This window comes from Bactrocera oleae, chromosome 2 (genome assembly GCF_042242935.1).
Source record: "Bactrocera oleae isolate idBacOlea1 chromosome 2, idBacOlea1, whole genome shotgun sequence".
In the NCBI taxonomy this organism is placed as follows: Eukaryota; Metazoa; Arthropoda; class Insecta; order Diptera; family Tephritidae; genus Bactrocera; species Bactrocera oleae.
Genome location: NC_091536.1, coordinates 45,175,289 through 45,195,822, shown reverse-complemented (window position 1 = coordinate 45,195,822; position 20,534 = coordinate 45,175,289). Strand labels below are relative to the sequence as shown.

Sequence of the window (20,534 nt, the reverse complement as noted above, 5' to 3'; positions counted from 1 at the left end):
GTTACAAAAAATCTTTTGGGAAAAAAAAACAATTTAATTTATGCAACATGTTACAGGTGTCTCAACGTATGTATATTTCACAAAAGATATGAATAAAACTTATCTATAAAAAAAAGTATGAGTATAGTTATATATATCAGGAGATTCTGGTTTTCTGCAGATGTTAGATGATTTAGAAATAGAGTTGTTAAGACAACTAAATAAAATGTGACACACAAACTTTGAACATATAATATTTTATCCTGATTTTAAAATTAAAAAAATAGAAAGTATAATAAGAGAGATTCGCCAGAGAAAAGAGAAAGTTGCAAAGTGTTACCAAAATAAATATATGTTACAACCTAAAATTTTGAATGCACATATTGATATTAAGCTTATTCAAAGCTATGTCTCCAGTATACGGAATTCGGCATTAACTTGGGTAGCATTTTTTGAAAGAGATATTTGACAGGCATCAGTTTATTTTCTAAAAGTGAGAATAATATATTCGCATATAGCCGAATTTTATACCCTTATTATGTATTACAATCATATTTGACATCTTATAAATTTACACTATAGGGCGATTTTCTTGCTCTATCAAAACACTATCAATTGCAATCCAATCCGTGTAGTGGCACTAGAACAAAATACACCCAAAAGAAAATCTGCAATAGCAGCAAAATGCAACGAGGCACAGAAAAATAATTATAACCCTGTGTGTATGACGGTTAATAATACATACACTCGTACACACATTTCGCTGATTTGACATCCTGATTTTAGTATAGGATGTTTACACTAAGTGCAATCTTGCAAGAGCAAAATAATGCCCTTCATATGTCAAAGACTTACATGGTTTACGTATAATTGCTACATTTTGATTTTTTACAATAAAAAAATCTGGCATATCTTTTGTATATGTGTACTAAAGCGGGTCGATTTTTTTTCGACGGATCATTCTCAACAACTTTGCCTAAGAGACTACGGTATAAAGCCGTCTCTAGAGATTATAAAAATTTCTTCGTCAGATTTTGAGACATCCGAATGAAATTTAAGTTTAATACATAAATAGGTGCATTTCGATATTTTATTGATCATTTGTCGGAATCGGCCAGATCGGACTATTATATCACCCATAAAACCGATTATTTAGTTATATTATTTACTTTAATTTAAAAAATAAGAGCAAGTAATTTTGAAAAACTGTTTTTTATGTTCCGATTTTCTTTATTTTCACTGTCATTGTTAAGTAAGTGTATATTAGAGAACTATTCGGCAAAATTACGAGCTCTTATCCTCTTCATTGAAACCATTGTACCTGAAAAAAATAGGTTGTACGGGAGATATGTAATATAGTTGTTCGATTTTTTCTTATTTTCACTGTCATTGTGAAGCATGTATTAAAAAACTCTCTTTTTTTTATTGAGACATCTTCTATTGCGATATAGACTCAACTAAAGACACGCAATATAATATATTGGGTATATAAAAGAAAAATTAACCAGAATGGCAGAAATTGTGATATTAGGGGTATATGGCTTGACCAAAATCTAAACCTATTTTATCAGGGCTCAGGGCAGGTCTAGACTTAGCTGGCCATTCGGCGGGACAGTCCCGGATTACCAATTATGTGTCCCGGCCGTCCCAGGCTTAGAAATTAAAAAAAAAAAAGAAAATTTGTAAGTCAACGGAATAAAAATAGAACAATGTAGATGGTGTGTTCTATTTTTATACTCTCGCAACCTGTTGCTACAGAGTATAATAGTTTTGTTCACCTAACGGTTGTTTGTATCACCATTAATCAAAAAGAAATAAATTGCCATAACTAAGCTCCGCAATAAGATACAAGTTATTTGGTACACAGGATCACATTAGGGAGGGGCATCTGCAGTTAAAATTTTTTTTTAAGTGGGCGTGGTCCCGCCCCTAATAGGTTTAAGGTGCATATCTCCTAAACCGCTAATGCTATAATAACAAAATTCACTGGAAGCAAATGTTTTTAGCACTTCCATTGACGGTGTGAAAATAGTTGAAATCGGGTTTCAACTCCGCCCACTCCCCATATAACGGTACTGTTAAAAACTACTAAAAGCGCGATAAATCAAGCACTAAACACGCCAGAGACATTAAAATTTATCTCTGGGATGGTATGAGATGACTTTATATGAACCGCGTTCAAAATTAGACAGTGGGCGTGGCACCGCCCACTTTTAGGTGAAACCCCATATCTTGGGATCTGCTTAACCGATTTCAACCAAATTCGGTACATAACGTTATTTTCATATTCTAACACCATTTTTAATTCCATCTGATTCTTTCACTTTCCACTATGCATATCAAGCAACAATGGTTATATCGGGGTAAAACTTTGCGTGAATAATACGTTTAACGTATGCCATCTTGTGACCAAAAATTGTCTAAATCGAACAAAAACTGTTCAAGCCCCTAAGTACTAAATATGTGGACCCCAGTGCCTATAGTTAAACTACTACCGAGAATATCAGTCAATTCACAAAGAAATCTCAAACGAGTATACCATTTGACTTTGCGAGAGCATAAAATGTTCGGTTACATCTGAACTTAGCCCTTCCTTACTTGTTATATTATACATTCGGTTTGAATGTATTGAATTCCGTAGTAGATTTTGGCGCGAACGTCAGCGTTGTTCACTGACAGCTAATTTCCTTCATCCCTATTCAAAGTGAAACATAAGATAATTTTGTGAATTTGAAGTATTAATAGTTTCGAATAAATATTAATTTGTGAAATGTCCAAACGAAGATGTGTTTTCAGTCATTTATGACGATTCCAACATAATTGCGACAAATGTAATGCAACTTTTTCGGTTGCTGCTGGTGGAGGTAATGATATTGAAAATCATTTGAAGACAAAGAAGCACAAAGTGGCAGCAAATGCTTCTCTTCAACTTCATATCCGATTTTTTCATCGGAGAGAAACCAGATTTGAATCTATCGACGATGGCAGGCATGTGGGCGTACCACACAATTGATGAGAATCACAGTTTCAGGTTTGTTATTCAAAGAATCATTTAAAAAAAAACAGTTATCGTCCGATTCAAATTTTTTTCAAAATTTTTAATTGTAGATCAAACGACTGCGCATCCAAAATTAATGTCTTTTGTGTATTTACTTATTAATTTATCACGCTTTAAGTAGTTTTTGATAGTACCGTTTTATGGAAAGTGGGCGGGTCTATCATCAGATTTCATCCATTTTTACAGTGTTGATAGAAGTATTTAAGTGCTTGAATGGTTTGAGATATATTTACATTAAACATTTTAATGTGGCGGGGTCACGCCCATTTTTATTAAATTTAGCCCACAGGTGCCCCTTATTACTGCGATCCCCTGTGCTAAATTGAAGTTCTATATTTTAATTAAGAGCTAAGTTATGACAATTTATATGTTTTTAATTAATGGAGATTTCTGGGCGTGGCAGTGGCCCGATTACGCCCATCTATAAACTCGTTCTCACTTTTTTGTCAAGAAACACGTGTACCAAGTTTCTTAATTTTTACTCAAGTTATCGCTTGCCCAGACGGACAGACAGACAGTCACTTGGATTTCAATTCTTCTCATCATTCTGATCATTTATATATACATAACCCTATATCTATGTAACTCGATTATATTTAGGTGATACAAACAACCGTTGGGTGAAAAAAACTATTTGGTATAGTTGCCTTACAGGGAAGTAGGTGCGTTAAAAGCCACTTTTCATTTATAGTATGAACTAATTTTTGTTTGGTTTTTTTCGGATGTAGTTATGTTTTAAAACAGAAAATTCGTTAAACGTTTGCTCAATTTTTGTTTGTTTGGCTTTTGCATTCGTAAGAGTTTGACAGTTCTGTTCTCGTACTCCAACACATTTTGGTATAGAATTTTCTTCCAATTGTACAAGATTAAGAGAATCTACATGATAATTATATGGGCGTTTAATATCAGGTTAAGGCAATATTAATTTAATATGTAATTGAGTACTGATAGCATTTGATCAAAAAATTTAAATATAATATAAAATAAACTCTAGGAAAAATTAACATGTATACAGTATAAGGTCTAGTAAAAGAAAATACATTATATTTGCATTAAATTTAACCAAATTAGGTCAAATCTGAGCGTTTTGTTCAATTTGTTTTTGTTGCCAGTTTCTTAAAGCCACTGCCATAGAATTCTTTGTGCCTATTGGCATACAACTGGAACAGACAATCACAAGCTTCTCTTGAATAGAATTTTTTACCAGAAAAACATTCACCATAGACAGGAACAGGTAGTAATCACATAATAGTTAGAGTTTCGGACTATAAGACGAATGCATAAAACCTCCAAACCAAGCTTTCGAAGCTTCTGGCGAGCCAGTATCGATGTGTGTGGCCTGGTGTTGGCCTGATTAAACACAATTCCTCTCCATTGATCTTTTGGCCGGTTGCTCCCTTCATACGGTCCAAATGTTGGCAGCACATGCCTGTATTAAGAGTGGCTGTAGAACAGCAGCAGTAGATGACTTTTTGCCATTCCCACTAAACAAATAGCAAAATATTTCTGACCACCAATTCTCTTTCCTGGTGTCTATTATTGAAGTCAGGCAATCACAAAATTGTTTTAGAAGTGTTTTTTAGTATGAAATCTTACCTTTCTAACGCCGTATAGCGTAGCCCGCAATCGCCCATCATACAGTTTTTTAATTTTTTTGTTTTGAAAATATAATATAGACTGTTCACCGGAGATAGTGTTGCTTAACAACTGTGAAAGAATTATTCAAATCCGTCAAGTAGTTTCGAAGCCTATTCAATTCAAACATTATTATATTATTATATATATACTTGTATGTATATATTATGTAAAAATAATCAACGGACCGGCGCATATCACCTAATTATTTGACCAATTTTCTCATATACCTATTATATTTACGGTATAAATTCGAAAGAAAAGTAGAAAACCATTATAATGGGTATTAAGAGACTATGGGATAGACCGTAGGGAAGGTTAGCGAAACTATATCCGACTTCACTAATTTTTAGGATACGACATATCTTTTCCCATTTTGGCCCCTTATACCACGTATGAGCTTCAACCTTTCTATGTGATCACTTTATTTATCTTCAACACTAACCTCTTCAGAGTACGAAGGTATAAAACCAACCAAAGAATTTAAATCATTATATTAGATATAAGTTTGTAGGATGAACTACAGACTTTTTAAATTTTTAACACCTGCGCACATTTGTTTGTTCTGATGTTTTCCTTCAGTAAGTTAACGCAACCTTAGTAATTTTCAATAAAAGTTTACATGGTTTGTGGAATCGTTATTATCAAATTTTAACAATTTCGTCACTCTACGAGTATGATGCAAAGGCAGAGGAATATGTTTCCAAAATTTTTGGTTAAATTAGTAAGAGACAATTCCATACACTTAATTAGAGGCGGAGCCACACTCACTTTCCGAGAATTGTTTACCCACAAATGTGTCTCCTTATTATTATTATTATTTGTGTTGGTTATAGCGTTTTGTAGACTTAGCTAAACAAAATACAAGTACGATCGTGACATTGTTATGATTTGGCCCATCTGCGATACCAACCTGCACAGGGTTCGGATGAATATGTGTATCAAGATATCTTTAGTACTCTCATTAATCGTTGGTAGTGACGGACATACAGACAGACATTTGGGATTCAATACCTTCAGTTATACTGAATATTTTGATATACCAATATAACTCTATATCTATGTAGATTAGTTTAAGGTGTTACAAAAAATGTTTTGGGGAAAAAAAACAATTTAATTTATGCAACATGTTACAGGTGTCTCAACGTATGTATATTTCACAAAAGATATGAATAAAACTTATCTATAAAAAAAAGTATGAGTATAGTTATATATATCAGGAGATTCTGGTTTTCTGCAGATGTTAGATGATTTAGAAATAGAGTTGTTAAGACAACTAAATAAAATGTGACACACAAACTTTGAACATATAATATTTTATCCTGATTTTAAAATTAAAAAAATAGAAAGTTAAATAAGAGAGATTCGCCAGAGAAAAGAGAAAGTTGCAAAGTGTTACCAAAATAAATATATGTTACAACCTAAAATTTTGAATGCACATATTGATATTAAGCTTATTCAAAGCTATGTCTCCAGTATACGGAATTCGGCATTAACTTGGGTAGCATTTTTTGAAAGAGATATTTGACAGGCATCAGTTTATTTTCTAAAAGTGAGAATAATATATTCGCATATAGCCGAATTTTATACCCTTATTATGTATTACAATCATATTTGACATCTTATAAATTTACACTATAGGGCGATTTTCTTGCTCTATCAAAACACTATCAATTGCAATCCAATCCGTGTAGTGGCACTAGAACAAAATACACCCAAAAGAAAATCTGCAATAGCAGCAAAATGCAACGAGGCACAGAAAAATAATTATAACCCTGTGTGTATGACGGTTAATAATACATACACTCGTACACACATTTCGCTGATTTGACATCCTGATTTTAGTATAGGATGTTTACACTAAGTGCAATCTTGCAAGAGCAAAATAATGCCCTTCATATGTCAAAGACTTACATGGTTTACGTATAATTGCTACATTTTGATTTTTTACAATAAAAAAATCTGGCATATCTTTTGTATATGTGTACTAAAGCGGGTCGATTTTTTTTCGACGGATCATTCTCAACAACTTTGCCTAAGAGACTACGGTATAAAGCCGTCTCTAGAGATTATAAAAATTTCTTCGTCAGATTTTGAGACATCCGAATGAAATTTAAGTTTAATACATAAATAGGTGCATTTCGATATTTTATTGATCATTTGTCGGAATCGGCCAGATCGGACTATTATATCACCCATAAAACCGATTATTTAGTTATATTATTTACTTTAATTTAAAAAATAAGAGCAAGTAATTTTGAAGAACTGTTTTTTATGTTCCGATTTTCTTTATTTTCACTGTCATTGTTAAGTAAGTGTATATTAGAGAACTATTCGGCAAAATTACGAGCTCTTATCCTCTTCATTGAAACCATTGTACCTGAAAAAAATAGGTTGTACGGGAGATATGTAATATAGTTGTTGGATTTTTTCTTATTTTCACTGTCATTGTGAAGCATGTATTAAAAAACTCTCTTTTTTTATTGAGACATCTTCTATTGCGATATAGACTCAACTAAAGACACGCAATATAATATATTGGGTATATAAAAGAAAAATTAACCAGAATGGCAGAAATTGTGATATTAGGGGTATATGGCTTGACCAAAATCTAAACCTATTTTATCAGGGCTCAGGGCAGGTCTAGACTTAGCTGGCCATTCGGCGGGACAGTCCCGGATTACCAATTATGTGTCCCGGCCGTCCCAGGCTTAGAAATTAAAAAAAAAAAGAAAATTTGTAAGTCAACGGAATAAAAATAGAACAATGTAGATGGTGTGTTCTATTTTTATACTCTCGCAACCTGTTGCTACAGAGTATAATAGTTTTGTTCACCTAACGGTTGTTTGTATCACCATTAATCAAAAAGAAATAAATTGCCATAACTAAGCTCCGCAATAAGATACAAGTTATTTGGTACACAGGATCACATTAGGGAGGGGCATCTGCAGTTAAAATTTTTTTTTTAAGTGGGCGTGGTCCCGCCCCTAATAGGTTTAAGGTGCATATCTCCTAAACCGCTAATGCTATAATAACAAAATTCACTGGAAGCAAATGTTTTTAGCACTTCCATTGACGGTGTGAAAATAGTTGAAATCGGGTGGCAACTCCGCCCACTCCCCATATAACGGTACTGTTAAAAACTACTAAAAGCGCGATAAATCAAGCACTAAACACGCCAGAGACATTAAAATTTATCTCTGGGATGGTATGAGATGACTTTATATGAACCGCGTTCAAAATTAGACAGTGGGCGTGGCACCGCCCACTTTTAGGTGAAAACCCATATCTTGGGATCTGCTTAACCGATTTCAACCAAATTCGGTACATAACGTTATTTTCATATTCTAACACCATTTTTAATTCCATCTGATTCTTTCACTTTCCACAAGGCATATCAAGCAACAATGGTTATATCGGGGTAAAACTTTGCGTGAATAATACGTTTAACGTATGCCATCTTGTGACCAAAAATTGTCTAAATCGAACAAAAACTGTTCAAGCCCCTAAGTACTAAATATGTGGACCCCAGTGCCTATAGTTAAACTACTACCGAGAATATCAGTCAATTCACAAAGAAATCTCAAACGAGTATACCATTTGACTTTGCGAGAGCATAAAATGTTCGGTTACATCTGAACTTAGCCCTTCCTTACTTGTTATATTATACATTCGGTTTGAATGTATTGAATTCCGTAGTAGATTTTGGCGCAAACGTCAGCGTTGTTCACTGACAGCTAATTTCCTTCATCCCTATTCAAAGTGAAACATAAGATAATTTTGTGAATTTGAAGTATTAATAGTTTCGAATAAATATTAATTTGTGAAATGTCGAAACGAAGATGTGTTTTCAGTCATTTATGACGATTCCAACATAATTGCGACAAATGTAATGCAACTTTTTCGGTTGCTGCTGGTGGAGGTAATGATATTGAAAATCATTTGAAGACAAAGAAGCACAAAGTGGCAGCAAATGCTTCTCTTCAACTTCATATCCGATTTTTTCATCGGAGAGAAACCAGATTTGAATCGATCTGCCATCAGGCATGTGGGCGTACCACACAATTGATGAGAATCACAGTTTCAGGTTTGTTATTCAAAGAATCATTAAAAAAAAAAACAGTTATCGTCCGATTCAAATTTTTTTCAAAATTTTTAATTGTAGATCAAACGACTGCGCATCCAAAATATGTCTAACCTGTTTCCAAATGAAAAAATTTTTAACGAATGTAATGCACTTGATGTTGAAACGGAGAGCATATTTATTCAGATTTTTACATCCACACCATTCGCACAAAAGCATTAAATGCAATCTGCGAGATTTGTGAAGACGAACACGATAAACTGGGCGGTTACTGCAAAACTCGTTTCATTGGCTTCAGAGAAGCTTTGGGTAAATCATTCGACTGTTCTAACAGTTGAAAACATATTTCGACGACCTTCCTTCACCCCTCAAAAAAGCCAGATGTATTCGCCATTTTTTCAGTAATCCACTATCGAAGCTCTGGTTCATTTTTGTTCATAAAAAGGTGGAAATATATTTTTAATAACTGAAATTTTTCCAAAATCGGGAAATTCTTTACTTTCATTATTTTTAGGCCATGAGTTTCGAAGAAACAATAAAGTAAATTGAAGGCGATGATATTCCAGCAGTTGCAAATTACAAACACTTGCAACATTTATTGAACAATTTACGAACATCCAACCAACACAATTAATTTTCGTTGCAAGTGAACGCGGAAATGGAGAACCTGAAGAAAGAAAACTATGACCTGAAGCAATTTGAAGTAGAGGCGAAACAATTTCGAAGTAAATATTTCATTTTACACCTCAATTTTCGTTTTCTCATTTTCAATTGTCTTCAATATGTCAATCCGATGATTGCTACGAATATCTTGAGCCATGGACTCAACAGTTTGCTCATGTAAAACTATTTGGTTGGGTGTCACTCACTTTCCTTACAGAAAATAATATTTTGAAAGCATTAGACACTAGTTCACGTAAACTGTTCGAACAATTCACTTATATTTCTCAGTAAACGAATTGATGAATGGATCAAAGAGCAGACATTTGTTGACAAAAGTTGGTTCCAATGGTTTGCTTTTTTGTTGAAACAAATCATACCATTCGTTGAGCTTTCAGAAATCGTTGAAAATGCTCTAACACTACCAGAAACATCGTCAATAGTGGAAGCCATATTTTTCACCATGAACAGAATGTGGACATACGAAAACTCTCGCCTTGAAAATAGAACATTTGATGTACAAATCTTTAGTATTGCTTTCAAAATAGAATTTTGTCCAATACAAACATACCAACGCTTTATCCAATTCTTCATACATTTGTTATGAGCCTCGGCTGGGATTGCCTTTAGCGAATTCATAAACCCACGTCTCGTCACCAGTAATGATGCGTTTGATGAATTTAGGGTTCTCAGCTATGTTGTCAAGCAACTCTTTTGCTACCTCTACTCGACGTTGGTTTTACAAATCGTTCAGGTATTTTGATACGAGTATGACGCTGAGGTTCTGTGCAATCTCTGTGTGCCAACACCACGATTTTAAACCACTGTTCTTTAACTTTTACTATGTTATCGTCATTAAGAGAATGGGGGGACAATTCGCATGAAGCAATTTTTCGATGACTTCACGACCTTCACTGAATCCTTTATGCCATTCAAATACTTGGGTTCGTTATAAAGTAGACTCCTCAAAATACTTCTACAACATTTTCGATGATTCCATAGCGTTTAAATGTACGAAATATATGTGAGATATTATAATAAAGTTTTGCGAAAATAACACAATATTACTTTTCATTAATTATTTGTATTACGCTTTCGATTTAGAATAGTATTCTAAAAGCTCTATATGTTTTGTTCTCTGTCAAGAGGTTGCATAAGAGCTTATATTGACTTGTTCGCTTAATGATTGCTTATATTGCCTTAAAATATGCAATGTGAAAATGTATTTAAGTAGTAAAATGCCTATATTATGTATCCAAATGATAAGAATGTGTTACTTAAATATAAATAGAGGTACTTAAGAACATTTTCTCACATCTTCGATGGTGCTTAAACTAATACTACTGCAATATTTTGTACAGGGTGTATAGGTTTTGTATTCCTACCGATTGTTTCTAACACTCAGAACTAATGGAAATAGATATAGAATTAAATATATTATAAACAAGTAAGGAAGAGTTAAGTTCAGGTGTGGCCGAATATTTTATACTCTCCCAACTTGCAAGGAACAAAGCTGCGGAAATACCCTTAGGTGTTGGTAAGACTTTGAATTCAACATTCATTATTTGACGAAATCGTGAATGGATTACAATCAAATTAGGTATTTTTTTAAACTATATTATATGTAGGTTATATACTTCTTTAGTTTTATAACTATATTTTACTTCCAGTTAGCGAAAATTATATAAAATCGTCTTCAAATAAAATATGTCTGACAAAAACTCAACTGAAAAGGCTAAACTTAATATATTGAGTTGATTTGTAAAACGTCAACCAAAGGATCACAAGTGATTGTATTAGGCATGTGAGGTATGAATCAAGGTCCAAACCAATTCCATTCGTATTTAACGCTAAAGCACATAATTTTTAAGAAAGCTTGTCCACTCAAATTTACTAAAATATCACACATTTAGACCAACTTGAACGGTTTAAAACAAGTAGAAAATCGGAAATCATTATATAAGGTAAATGGGGGACAGTAAAGATCTGGGATGATTTCACTAATTTTCGAAATTGCCCCATAATACTCAAGAATATATTTTTTAAAAATATATAACTCATAAGCTGACCGACATATCCGGTATATGGTTTGTTAGAATAGCGAAAATAATTATATTATATTATATGTAGTATATGGTCGTCGCGGTATTACGTAGACCAATTTAAACTATTTTCGGCATTAAACTCTAATATACCCAATATAATACGCTCAGATATTGACCGATATATACGATATAAAGCCAACCGGAAGTTGGAAAATCTTAAGATTCTCTCCGAATTTCTATAACATATCTCACAGAATGACCGAAGGTTTTGATAAAAAGTTCGCAGTACTAACTGAGTTCCAAATATTCGGTACCGAGGGGTTCGAATAGTTTTGGTCCGATTTAGATAATGGGGGCACTCCCATTTTTTCTTTAACTTTTAGCCCACAGATTACAGTTTTGTATCTTTATTTGGAGCTTAGTTATGGCACTTTATAGATTTGCGTTTAATAGCGTTTTGTGGCCGTGGCAGTCCGATTACGCCCATCTACGAACTCGTTCTTACTTTTTTACCATGTTCATTACGACATCTAAATTTTTTGGAAATAATTGGCGCTTAAGCAGCTTCTTCGGGATAAAAGGATGAGTGCAAAATTTCAGATCGGTATCTTAAAAACAGAATTGGTATAGTAAATTTTTAACAAGTTTGACATATTTTTAAGTCGGTATGTATTGGCCATTTGTTATAAAACAATTTGAATTTAAGCTACTCATTACTCTAGTGATATATTTATCCTTACCCATACCTATAATTGTTTCCTTACAAACTGATAAGTCGTTGAAACCTTTACATTCATTTCATATAATGTATTTTTCCTTTTAAAAATTTCTTTGTAATTAGTAGTTATTATAAAATTATTTTGTTATTTACTGGTAGCAGCGTAGTGGAGGGTGAAGCATTTTTAAATAGTCTGTTGTGTGTTATAAAATTTGAGAAAGTTTTTGACAATGGTAGTTTTGGTTTGTGGGTTTAGTCAAATTATTATGTCTCGTTCTCCTTGGCTTAGTGCGGTGTTACCAATTTCAGTTTTAGAGATTAGAAGGTTTACACAATTCTTGTTTTTATATCCGGATGTCTTTCCTCAGGAGGCTCTTAGCAGAAAGAGAATCCGACTTAAAACCGGTCACTGTTTGGGGAAAAGTTAAAGTTTTATTTTAAAAAACGAGCACATTTACGTCCGCAGTTGTGCTTCTTGATTTGAATCAATCTTAAGGTTAATTAAATACAACTTGTTTCTTCCTCATACATTGCACCTACTACTGATCTTAAATTGCAGACTCTGTGGACATGACAGTGCTAAACGGTAAAATTTATAATATTTAAAACTACTAAAAGTGCGATAAAATCAAGATAACATGTTTTCGTATTATGAATTATTCCAGCCTCTATATACTTATGTATGTATATATAAATATATAGTTATTGTTATTCCAGTTGATTTTATATCGTTTTATATGTGAGTTATCTGAATAAAAGCAGCTAAAAATATTTTCTGAAGCCTATATTAGATTAGTTCAAACCGAGCACCAATGTCCTTAGTTATTTTCAACACACCGTTTGACCTTACACCGTAAGATATTTTCATGAAATATTTTCAAGTTGACATGTTTTCTTAATTACAATGTGATCAATACATCAATGAATCGCTCCAAGTCGTGATCCAATGTAGCGATTTACCGCCTCCCTCATGTAGCCAATATATAATATTAAATTTCGTTCTCTAGCGTGAGTTTACATCATAGATATTGGCGCAAGATATCTCAATAAAATTATAATAGTTAGTTTGATTATAATATAAATTTTTGTTTAAAATATAGTTTTACCAACACCTGAAAATATTTACCCATATGTGATCCTTGCAATATATTATGTTGTGCACAAAATTTCGCCAAGCAGTCCTGACTTGTTTATTATAAAGTTCTGTCGAGACCTGGAAATATTTCCACGCCTTTGATTCTTGCTTTTCGGCTATACCCTAAAATAGCTCTTTCTTATTTGATTTACTATATATAATATTTTCCTTTACGTTTTTGCAGTGTACATTAAAAGGCGTGAAAGTTTAGAAATTCAAATTAGTTCCAGCTTAAAATTTTGGAAGCATGCATTTTCTTAAACTCTTTGCCGTACTTGTATGCATTATTTCCCACAACAATTACGACGCTCGTGTCCAAATTCAGCATCACTCAGCAGAAGCGAACAATTTGTTTGACGAAATTGAACAAGAAAAAAAAGACTTGCTGATGATACCAAAGAGCCATACACTCATCGTACGCCTGCCATTGAATACTTTGCTTAAATATACAGCTTACAAGGATATTTCCATATTACATTTTAAGGTTCCCGCTGACACACGTGCTGCCTTTTTCGCATTCAAGGCATATGAGGAAGGGAAGAGCGTATTTCGTAAGTTTTAGACTATTTATGTTACACACTTTTTTAAAAAGTTTAGTAGTTATACATTACGACAAGATGTCTATATATAATACAATCACAAAAGGGATAAACTTCCGAATACGATCCCCGATTTGCTTCATTTAATTTTTACAGAATGAGCTCGAGGCAAAACAACTATACCCCAGGTATTGGACCGCTCAGACTTATTTTTTGAAGCGCGCCTAAGAAAAAAAATATAACACTTTGGTGTTGGACCGAACAAGGTTATTTGTTTGAAGGAAGCCAGCGCTCAATAATATTTTTTATATTATATAATATAATATATTATTATTGAATTTAGTTGTAGTATGGAAACTTAAATAGCTACAATCCTCGAAAATAAATATCGATGATTGGCAACCTTGGCGGCTAAACCAAGTAAATTGCTACGCACTATAAAAAAGTGAATATGTTAAGTGAAGCAACTCGAAAGTGTTAGTTCAAAAATCCGGCAGGACGTTGAAGTGAAGTGGAAAGAAGCAGAGAAACAGCTGTTCCACAAATTACATCTGCAACTGCTAAAGTTGGACTCACCATCACTTGGAGTTTTACGTACAAAAAAATTCGTATGCAATAAGACACACTTATCTTATTTTACTTTATGTTCTAATATTCTTCTTATCATATACTCCGAAAACATATTTGCAATTTAGTTGCCATTAGTTTTAATTCAAAAATCCTTCCTGAAAATATTTTTCGGAAGTCCAAAAGAATATATTTAATATAATATATTGGTCCAGTAAAAAGTTCGTTCGGTTTTTTATTGATTTTTCAAAAGATGATAACTTTGTGTACATTTGTCCGATATAAGTCAACTATGCGCCGTTTTGTTCGTAAACTTGTTGCCAACGAGATGCTAACTTCGTAGAAGGCTGCGTCCCTATTGGCAAAATACTCAGAAAGCCAATTTTCAAAGGCCTCTCCTGAGGCCAACTTCTCACCATTAAGCGCGTTCGCCATAGACAGGAAAAGATGGTAATCACTTGGTGCCAGGTCCGGACTATAAGGTGGGCGCATTAGAACCTCCCATCCGAGCTCCCGGAGCTTCTGGCGCCTAACCAAAGACGTGTATGGCCTGGCGTTGTCCTGATGGAACACAAATTGCCCTCTGTTGATCAAAGATGGCCTCTTCTGGATGAGTGCTGCCTTCAACCGGTCCAGTTGTTGAAAGTAGAGGGCCGAATTGAGCGTTTTGCCATAGGGGAGCAGCTCGTAGTAGATGATTCCTTGCAAATCCCACCAAACACATAGCAAAACCTTCCTGGCCGTCAATCCGGTCTTGACCACCGTCTGTGCCGCTTCCCCGAGCTTTGATCACGACCGTTTGCGCTCGATGTTGTCGTAAGTGACCCATTTTTCATAGATTCAGCAGCGATTCGCAGATGGAAATTAGGTCTATCATGGTTTTTTGCGTTAGATCATGTGGCACCCACACATCGAGCTTTTTTTTTGAATCCAAGGTAATGCAAATGGTTCCAAACGGTTTTATGGCTTATCTATAGTTCCTCAGCAAATGAATTAGTGCTCACGTGATGGTCTGTTTCCACTATTTCCATGATTTTATCGCAATTTTCGACGACAGGCCTCCCGACGCGTGGTGCATTTTTGACATCGAAATTACCGGTACGGAACCTAGCAAACCACTTTAGTGCAACACGTTCGTTTAAAGTTTCGAGCTCATAAACTAAATTAATTTTTTCAGCCGTTTTGGCTACTTTTGCGCCTTGATCGAAGAAAAATTGTAAAATATAGTGAATTTTCTCTTTGCTGGTGTCCATCTTTGACGAGCGCTCACAACGTACTGAGTCAATCAATCGAAAAACTGTCAAAGACAAACTTTTAGCGCGAATAAACACGTTTTCAGCGCCGTATAGTATGACATGATGCAACGCGTAACACTAGTATTATGGACAATAACGCCATCTCTTAGATAAAAACAGAACGAACTTTTTACTTGAACTAATATAAAGTTATTTAAAATTAAGTTGTATCATGATTCGTACCCCGCCACCTGGAGGGGGTCAGGAAACACCAAGCCAACCGAAAAAAATTGTTTCTGAAATAGATCCCTTAGAAATAACACTGAAAGAATTAGAACAACTATGCCCACAATTAAAAGCCGAAAATTAAAAGCTTAAAGAACAAAATAAGAGCACACTAATGATAGTGAACCACATTACGAAACTGTTGAAAAAGAATTGGTTCTGGAAACAGAGTGGATTTTAAAGAAAAGCAAAAGACCTAGTAAAAAACGTAAGGCTGAAGCTGAACCAGAGGTGATTACAAAAAAAATGCATCGTCATCGAGTTCTAAATCATAAATCGAAGTATGAACGGCGTTCTCCGCCCATTATGGTTTCAAATATCTCTAATTATCAAGAAAATAGCCAAGTTAAAAATATTGCCAAAAGTACATTTGCTTAAAACTTTTTAATAACGACATTCATAAAATAAACTTCACTTCAAGTGATGACTACATATCATGCAAAAGTGTATTATTAGTGCTATTGTCGCGAATTTAAAGCAACAAGGATTAAATGTTCTGAATATAGTAAACAAACTCAAGTGGAAAACACGAGAGCCATTAAACATGTGTCTAGCTACCTTTGATACTACTTGTAATGAAGATGTCAAGAAAATTTATGAAAGTAAACGTATTCTTCAACACTGTTAGAAATTCCAAACTTATTCCTCAATACAAAAATTGCCAGACATTTGGACATACCAAGAATTTCTGCGAAAAAATGTCAAATACGTTAAATGCAGTGGTGGCACAAAACTAACGAGTGCCAAAAAAAAGCCATCCGGCAAACTACAGAGGATGTATTGTCTTCAAAGAGCTTCAAATTATTTGAAATAAAACCTTGAAGAAACAAAAAATCTCTATTAATTCGTCCAGTACATCAAATAATCCATCCCGCTAGTTGGGTAAGTCAAGGACTGATTCCTCGGCTATGTTAATGACATGTTTGTCGATTCAGTATCTACAAGTAGCCAGAGGCATATATATATCCTCCTTACCAGGATCTTAGTTGTAGGGTGGTGCCTGTTCTGGCTAGCTCATCGGTTACACAGTTTTCTATTGCAGGTTTACCGTGAAATAGGATGTCAGATCCGCTAGAAGATCACTGTCTTCGACGAAATCCTATGAGACATCAGAGATTTCAAAGCCGCCTGGCTGTCTGTATATATAAACATATTGGTTGTTGTGATCACACTCCTTTTCGGTACAAGAAGGCTTTCTTTAATTGCGGTGACCTCCGCTTGGAAGACACTGCAGTGGTCTGGTAACCGGAAGGCGATTTTGGTGTCTTGTTTAGCTGAAAAGACACATCCGTATAGAAGCTTATCCCTGCTTCCTTGTGCACTACGCCCCTTTCCCACTCTCTGGAAGGGAAGGCAATATTGGGGACCGGATTTAGATTCAGCTCTGTAGGATTACGCAAATCCGTATTTATGAGAAGAAACGGGAACTTCCTAAGTATCATAGAATGCCCCTTGTTACTAGTGACAAGTAGGGAGGATTCCCTCAGTCTCAGAGCTGACTTCGTTCTGCCATTTGCTTGCAAAACAGATCTGTTGGCAGTAAGTTTAAAATTACGTTGAGTGCTTGGCTTGGCGTAGTTCTGAGAGCTCCACTGATGCAAATACTAGCTGCTCTTTGTATACTTTCCATGCTTCTAATTGCATATTTCTTTTCTGTAATTGGCCACCATACTACTATACCGTAGGTCATGATCGGCCTTACAATTGCCCCACCATTCTTTTTACATGTGTTAAGCGCTGGAGCTGCTTTCTTTACCCTCGCTTCCAAGTTTTGTTTCCAAGAAAGCTTCCTGTCCAAAATTAGTCCCAAGTAGCTTGCTTTATCTCCTACCGTTAGCCTAGTGCCATTTAAAAATGGCGGCGTGATTTCTGGAGTACTGTGTTTCTTAGTGAACAATACTAGTTCTGTCTTGCTAGCGTTTAAATTCAGTCCGCATGATACGGCCCATCCATTAATATCGTTTAATATTGTCTGCATAAGGCTAGCGAGGGTGTTCGGGAACTTGCCCCTAACCGATACTGCCACATCATCAGCGTAGGCCACAACATGTACCCCCTTCTTTTCTAGATCCACTATTTTATTCATTGTCAGGATCCAGAGAAGTGGGGATAACACGCCTCCTTGGGGTGTACCCCTTCGGACGGATCTGGGCATCTTTGAAGCTCCCAGCGTTGAAATAATTGACCTGCCCAAGAGCATCTGTTCAATTAATTTCCGGAGAGGCTCAGATATGCCCAGATCTTTAAGCGCGCTCAATATGGCCTTCGGCTGGATGTTGTTGAAGGCATCTTCTATGTCTAGGAAGGCTACGAGGGTGTATTCTTTTATTTCCAGAAACTTTTCAATCTCTGCTACTACTGAGCTGAATGCCGTTTCTGTGGATCTACCCTTCGAGTACGCATGCTGCGAAACTGCCATTTTCTTGGGATTAGTATGTCCTTTATATGTATTTCTATTAGTCTCTCCAGCGTTTTAAAAGAAATGATGAAAGGCTAATTGGTCTAAAATCCTTTGGATTAGTGTGCGAGCTTTTGCCAGCCTTTGGTATATATATCACCTTAACTTCCCTCCATATCGAGGGAATATAGTTTAATTTCAGTGTCCCCCTAAACATGGTTGTTAACCAGTTTATTGTGTAGCTCAGGGACTGCTGTAACTGAGCCGGGAATAAACCGTCTGGTCCCGGCGTTTTATAAGGCTTGAAGCTGCCTATTGCCCAATAAACATTGCCATCTGACACAATGTCTAGCGGAGGGGACTCTGGGCCCACTTCACTCCCCAGTATATGCTCCCTTATGTGGTGCTCGGAACTGTCTGGGTAGTGAGTATCCATTAGTAGGCCTAGAGTCTCTTCACTGGATACCGTCCAGCTGTGGTCTGGCTTCTGAAGCTATCCGATGCTATGTTTCGACTGTGTCATTATTTTTCTAAGTCGAGACGCTTCTGCCGTATTCTCGATGTCATTACAACAAGATTTCCACGAATTTCTTTGTACTCTCCTTTTTATATGACCGAAAAGGAGTGTTCCACCAGTTCTTCCGATACCAGTGTTATATCTAATACTTCCTGTCGGTTTCTGGTTATAAATGTTGGCGTACTGCCTTTGTTACATAACAAAAGCTTACTTCCTATTAAATAATTAAAGAGCAACTCACCCCTTTCATTAATACCCGTGCTTCCCCATAGTGTATGGTGCGCATTGGAGTCGCACCAAAGTATAATCGAACACTTGGATGCTTCGGTGTCTCGTACCAGCTCTTTGATCAGCTGCGATGGTACTGCTACCTCGTCGTACGGCATGTAGCATGATGCCAGCCGGTATTTCTTTCCGCCCATCTCCCAGCTTACTGCTGTAGTGTCGTTACTACTGTAACTGAGTAATAAAAAGACATTAAGCTTTTTTACTAGCCAATATACATGTCCTAGCCCTACCTATAAATTATACCCCGGTGTCCTCAGACCGCAAATACGCCCTCTATTAACCCATGGCTCCTGAATGAGGACGAATTCAAGCCGCTCTTCTGCCATGCGGTTAACTAGGGCTAGAGACGCTAGTTTGCTGTGTAGATTAATTTGGAGAAGACGCATTAGTTAGTATTTTCTCTGCGTCTTCTTGAGAGTCGCTTAAAAGCTCACTCTCAGTGGGAAGTTTGGAAAGTCTGTCTGCAAGTTCAGATCCCGAAGTACACTCACCTTGTTCAGTGTTCTCCACATCACTCGAGGACTCCATTGGATCTTCCTCGACTTCGCATTCCGATTCCGACGCCAAATTTCCTCCTGCATAGGCGTCTGACTTAACCTTCATAACCTTCACTTTTTTGAATCCGTAGTTGATCTCTCCGCCACTTTTCGCTAGCGTTTCTACGGATTCCTTTATTAGAAGCCACAGAATCTGCATTGTGACTCGTTTCGTCTCTACACCAGATTCCGCTGCGGGGTCATCGAAGTCCCTGACGAATCTCCATCCGCCAGTTGGGATTACAGGCTTTTATGAGCTGCATTATCTGGTCTGGCTGCGATGGTGTAGCCGGGATCCATACCCTTGCCCTCGGTCGTGATGGGATATCTTTTTTATCTACCGCTACTAGCCTGGCTCCGGGGTAGACCTCCCACACCTTAGCTATTGCGGCCTTATATAGCTGGACCGATCTCTCGTCGTCACACGGTATCATCTTTATCTGACCCTGATACCATCCGGAATCCGTACATGACGGGGATGACCCTGGATTGCTTAGTAGCACTTTCAACCCCACATTCGTCAGTGCGGCTGCACGCACTTCCATTGGGCTCAGGGGATTTTTCCTTCGGGATCACCTTCATCCAGCACCACAATGACAATAGCAGGCGTCGCGCCCTTTGTCTTCGGTCTCTTGGCTGACGGTTTAGCCTCTTCAGCAGACCTTTGTCTCTTAGCTCATCGATCTTAAAGGTAAGCCATTCCCTGGCTGACCCACTACTGGCAGCATCACTTTTGGCATCTCCCGCCTTCCCCTGTTACTTTCCAGGCGCCAGTCTTGGCTTCTGCACCTTTAGTGTTGTCGAGCTCGTGCCAAACGCTGCTCTCCTCTGGGAAAAACTCGCTCCCTCCGGCCT

At 36.1% G+C, this 20,534-nt stretch overlaps 1 protein-coding gene across 20 annotated transcripts in view; it reads left to right on the top strand.

The window, feature by feature from the left end:
- Positions 1-20,534, top strand: part of LOC118681060 (uncharacterized) — a 449,031-nt gene that overhangs the window by 53,856 nt on the left and 374,641 nt on the right. For 14 of the 20 annotated variants that reach the window (XR_011398016.1, XM_070113069.1, XM_070113060.1 and 11 more), the window contains one exon: positions 13,499-13,865. The exons of 2 other annotated variants lie outside the window; for them this stretch is intronic. Coding sequence is in view for 16 of the 18 variants with exons in the window: in XM_070113069.1 (XP_069969170.1) it covers positions 13,562-13,865 (304 nt within the window). In the remaining 2 variants the exon portion in view is untranslated. Of the gene's footprint in view, positions 1-8,981; positions 9,202-9,266; positions 9,482-13,498; positions 13,866-20,534 lie in introns of those variants that run through there. 4 more of the 20 variants (XM_070113061.1, XM_070113064.1, XM_070113062.1 and 1 more) reach the window with 4 other exon arrangements.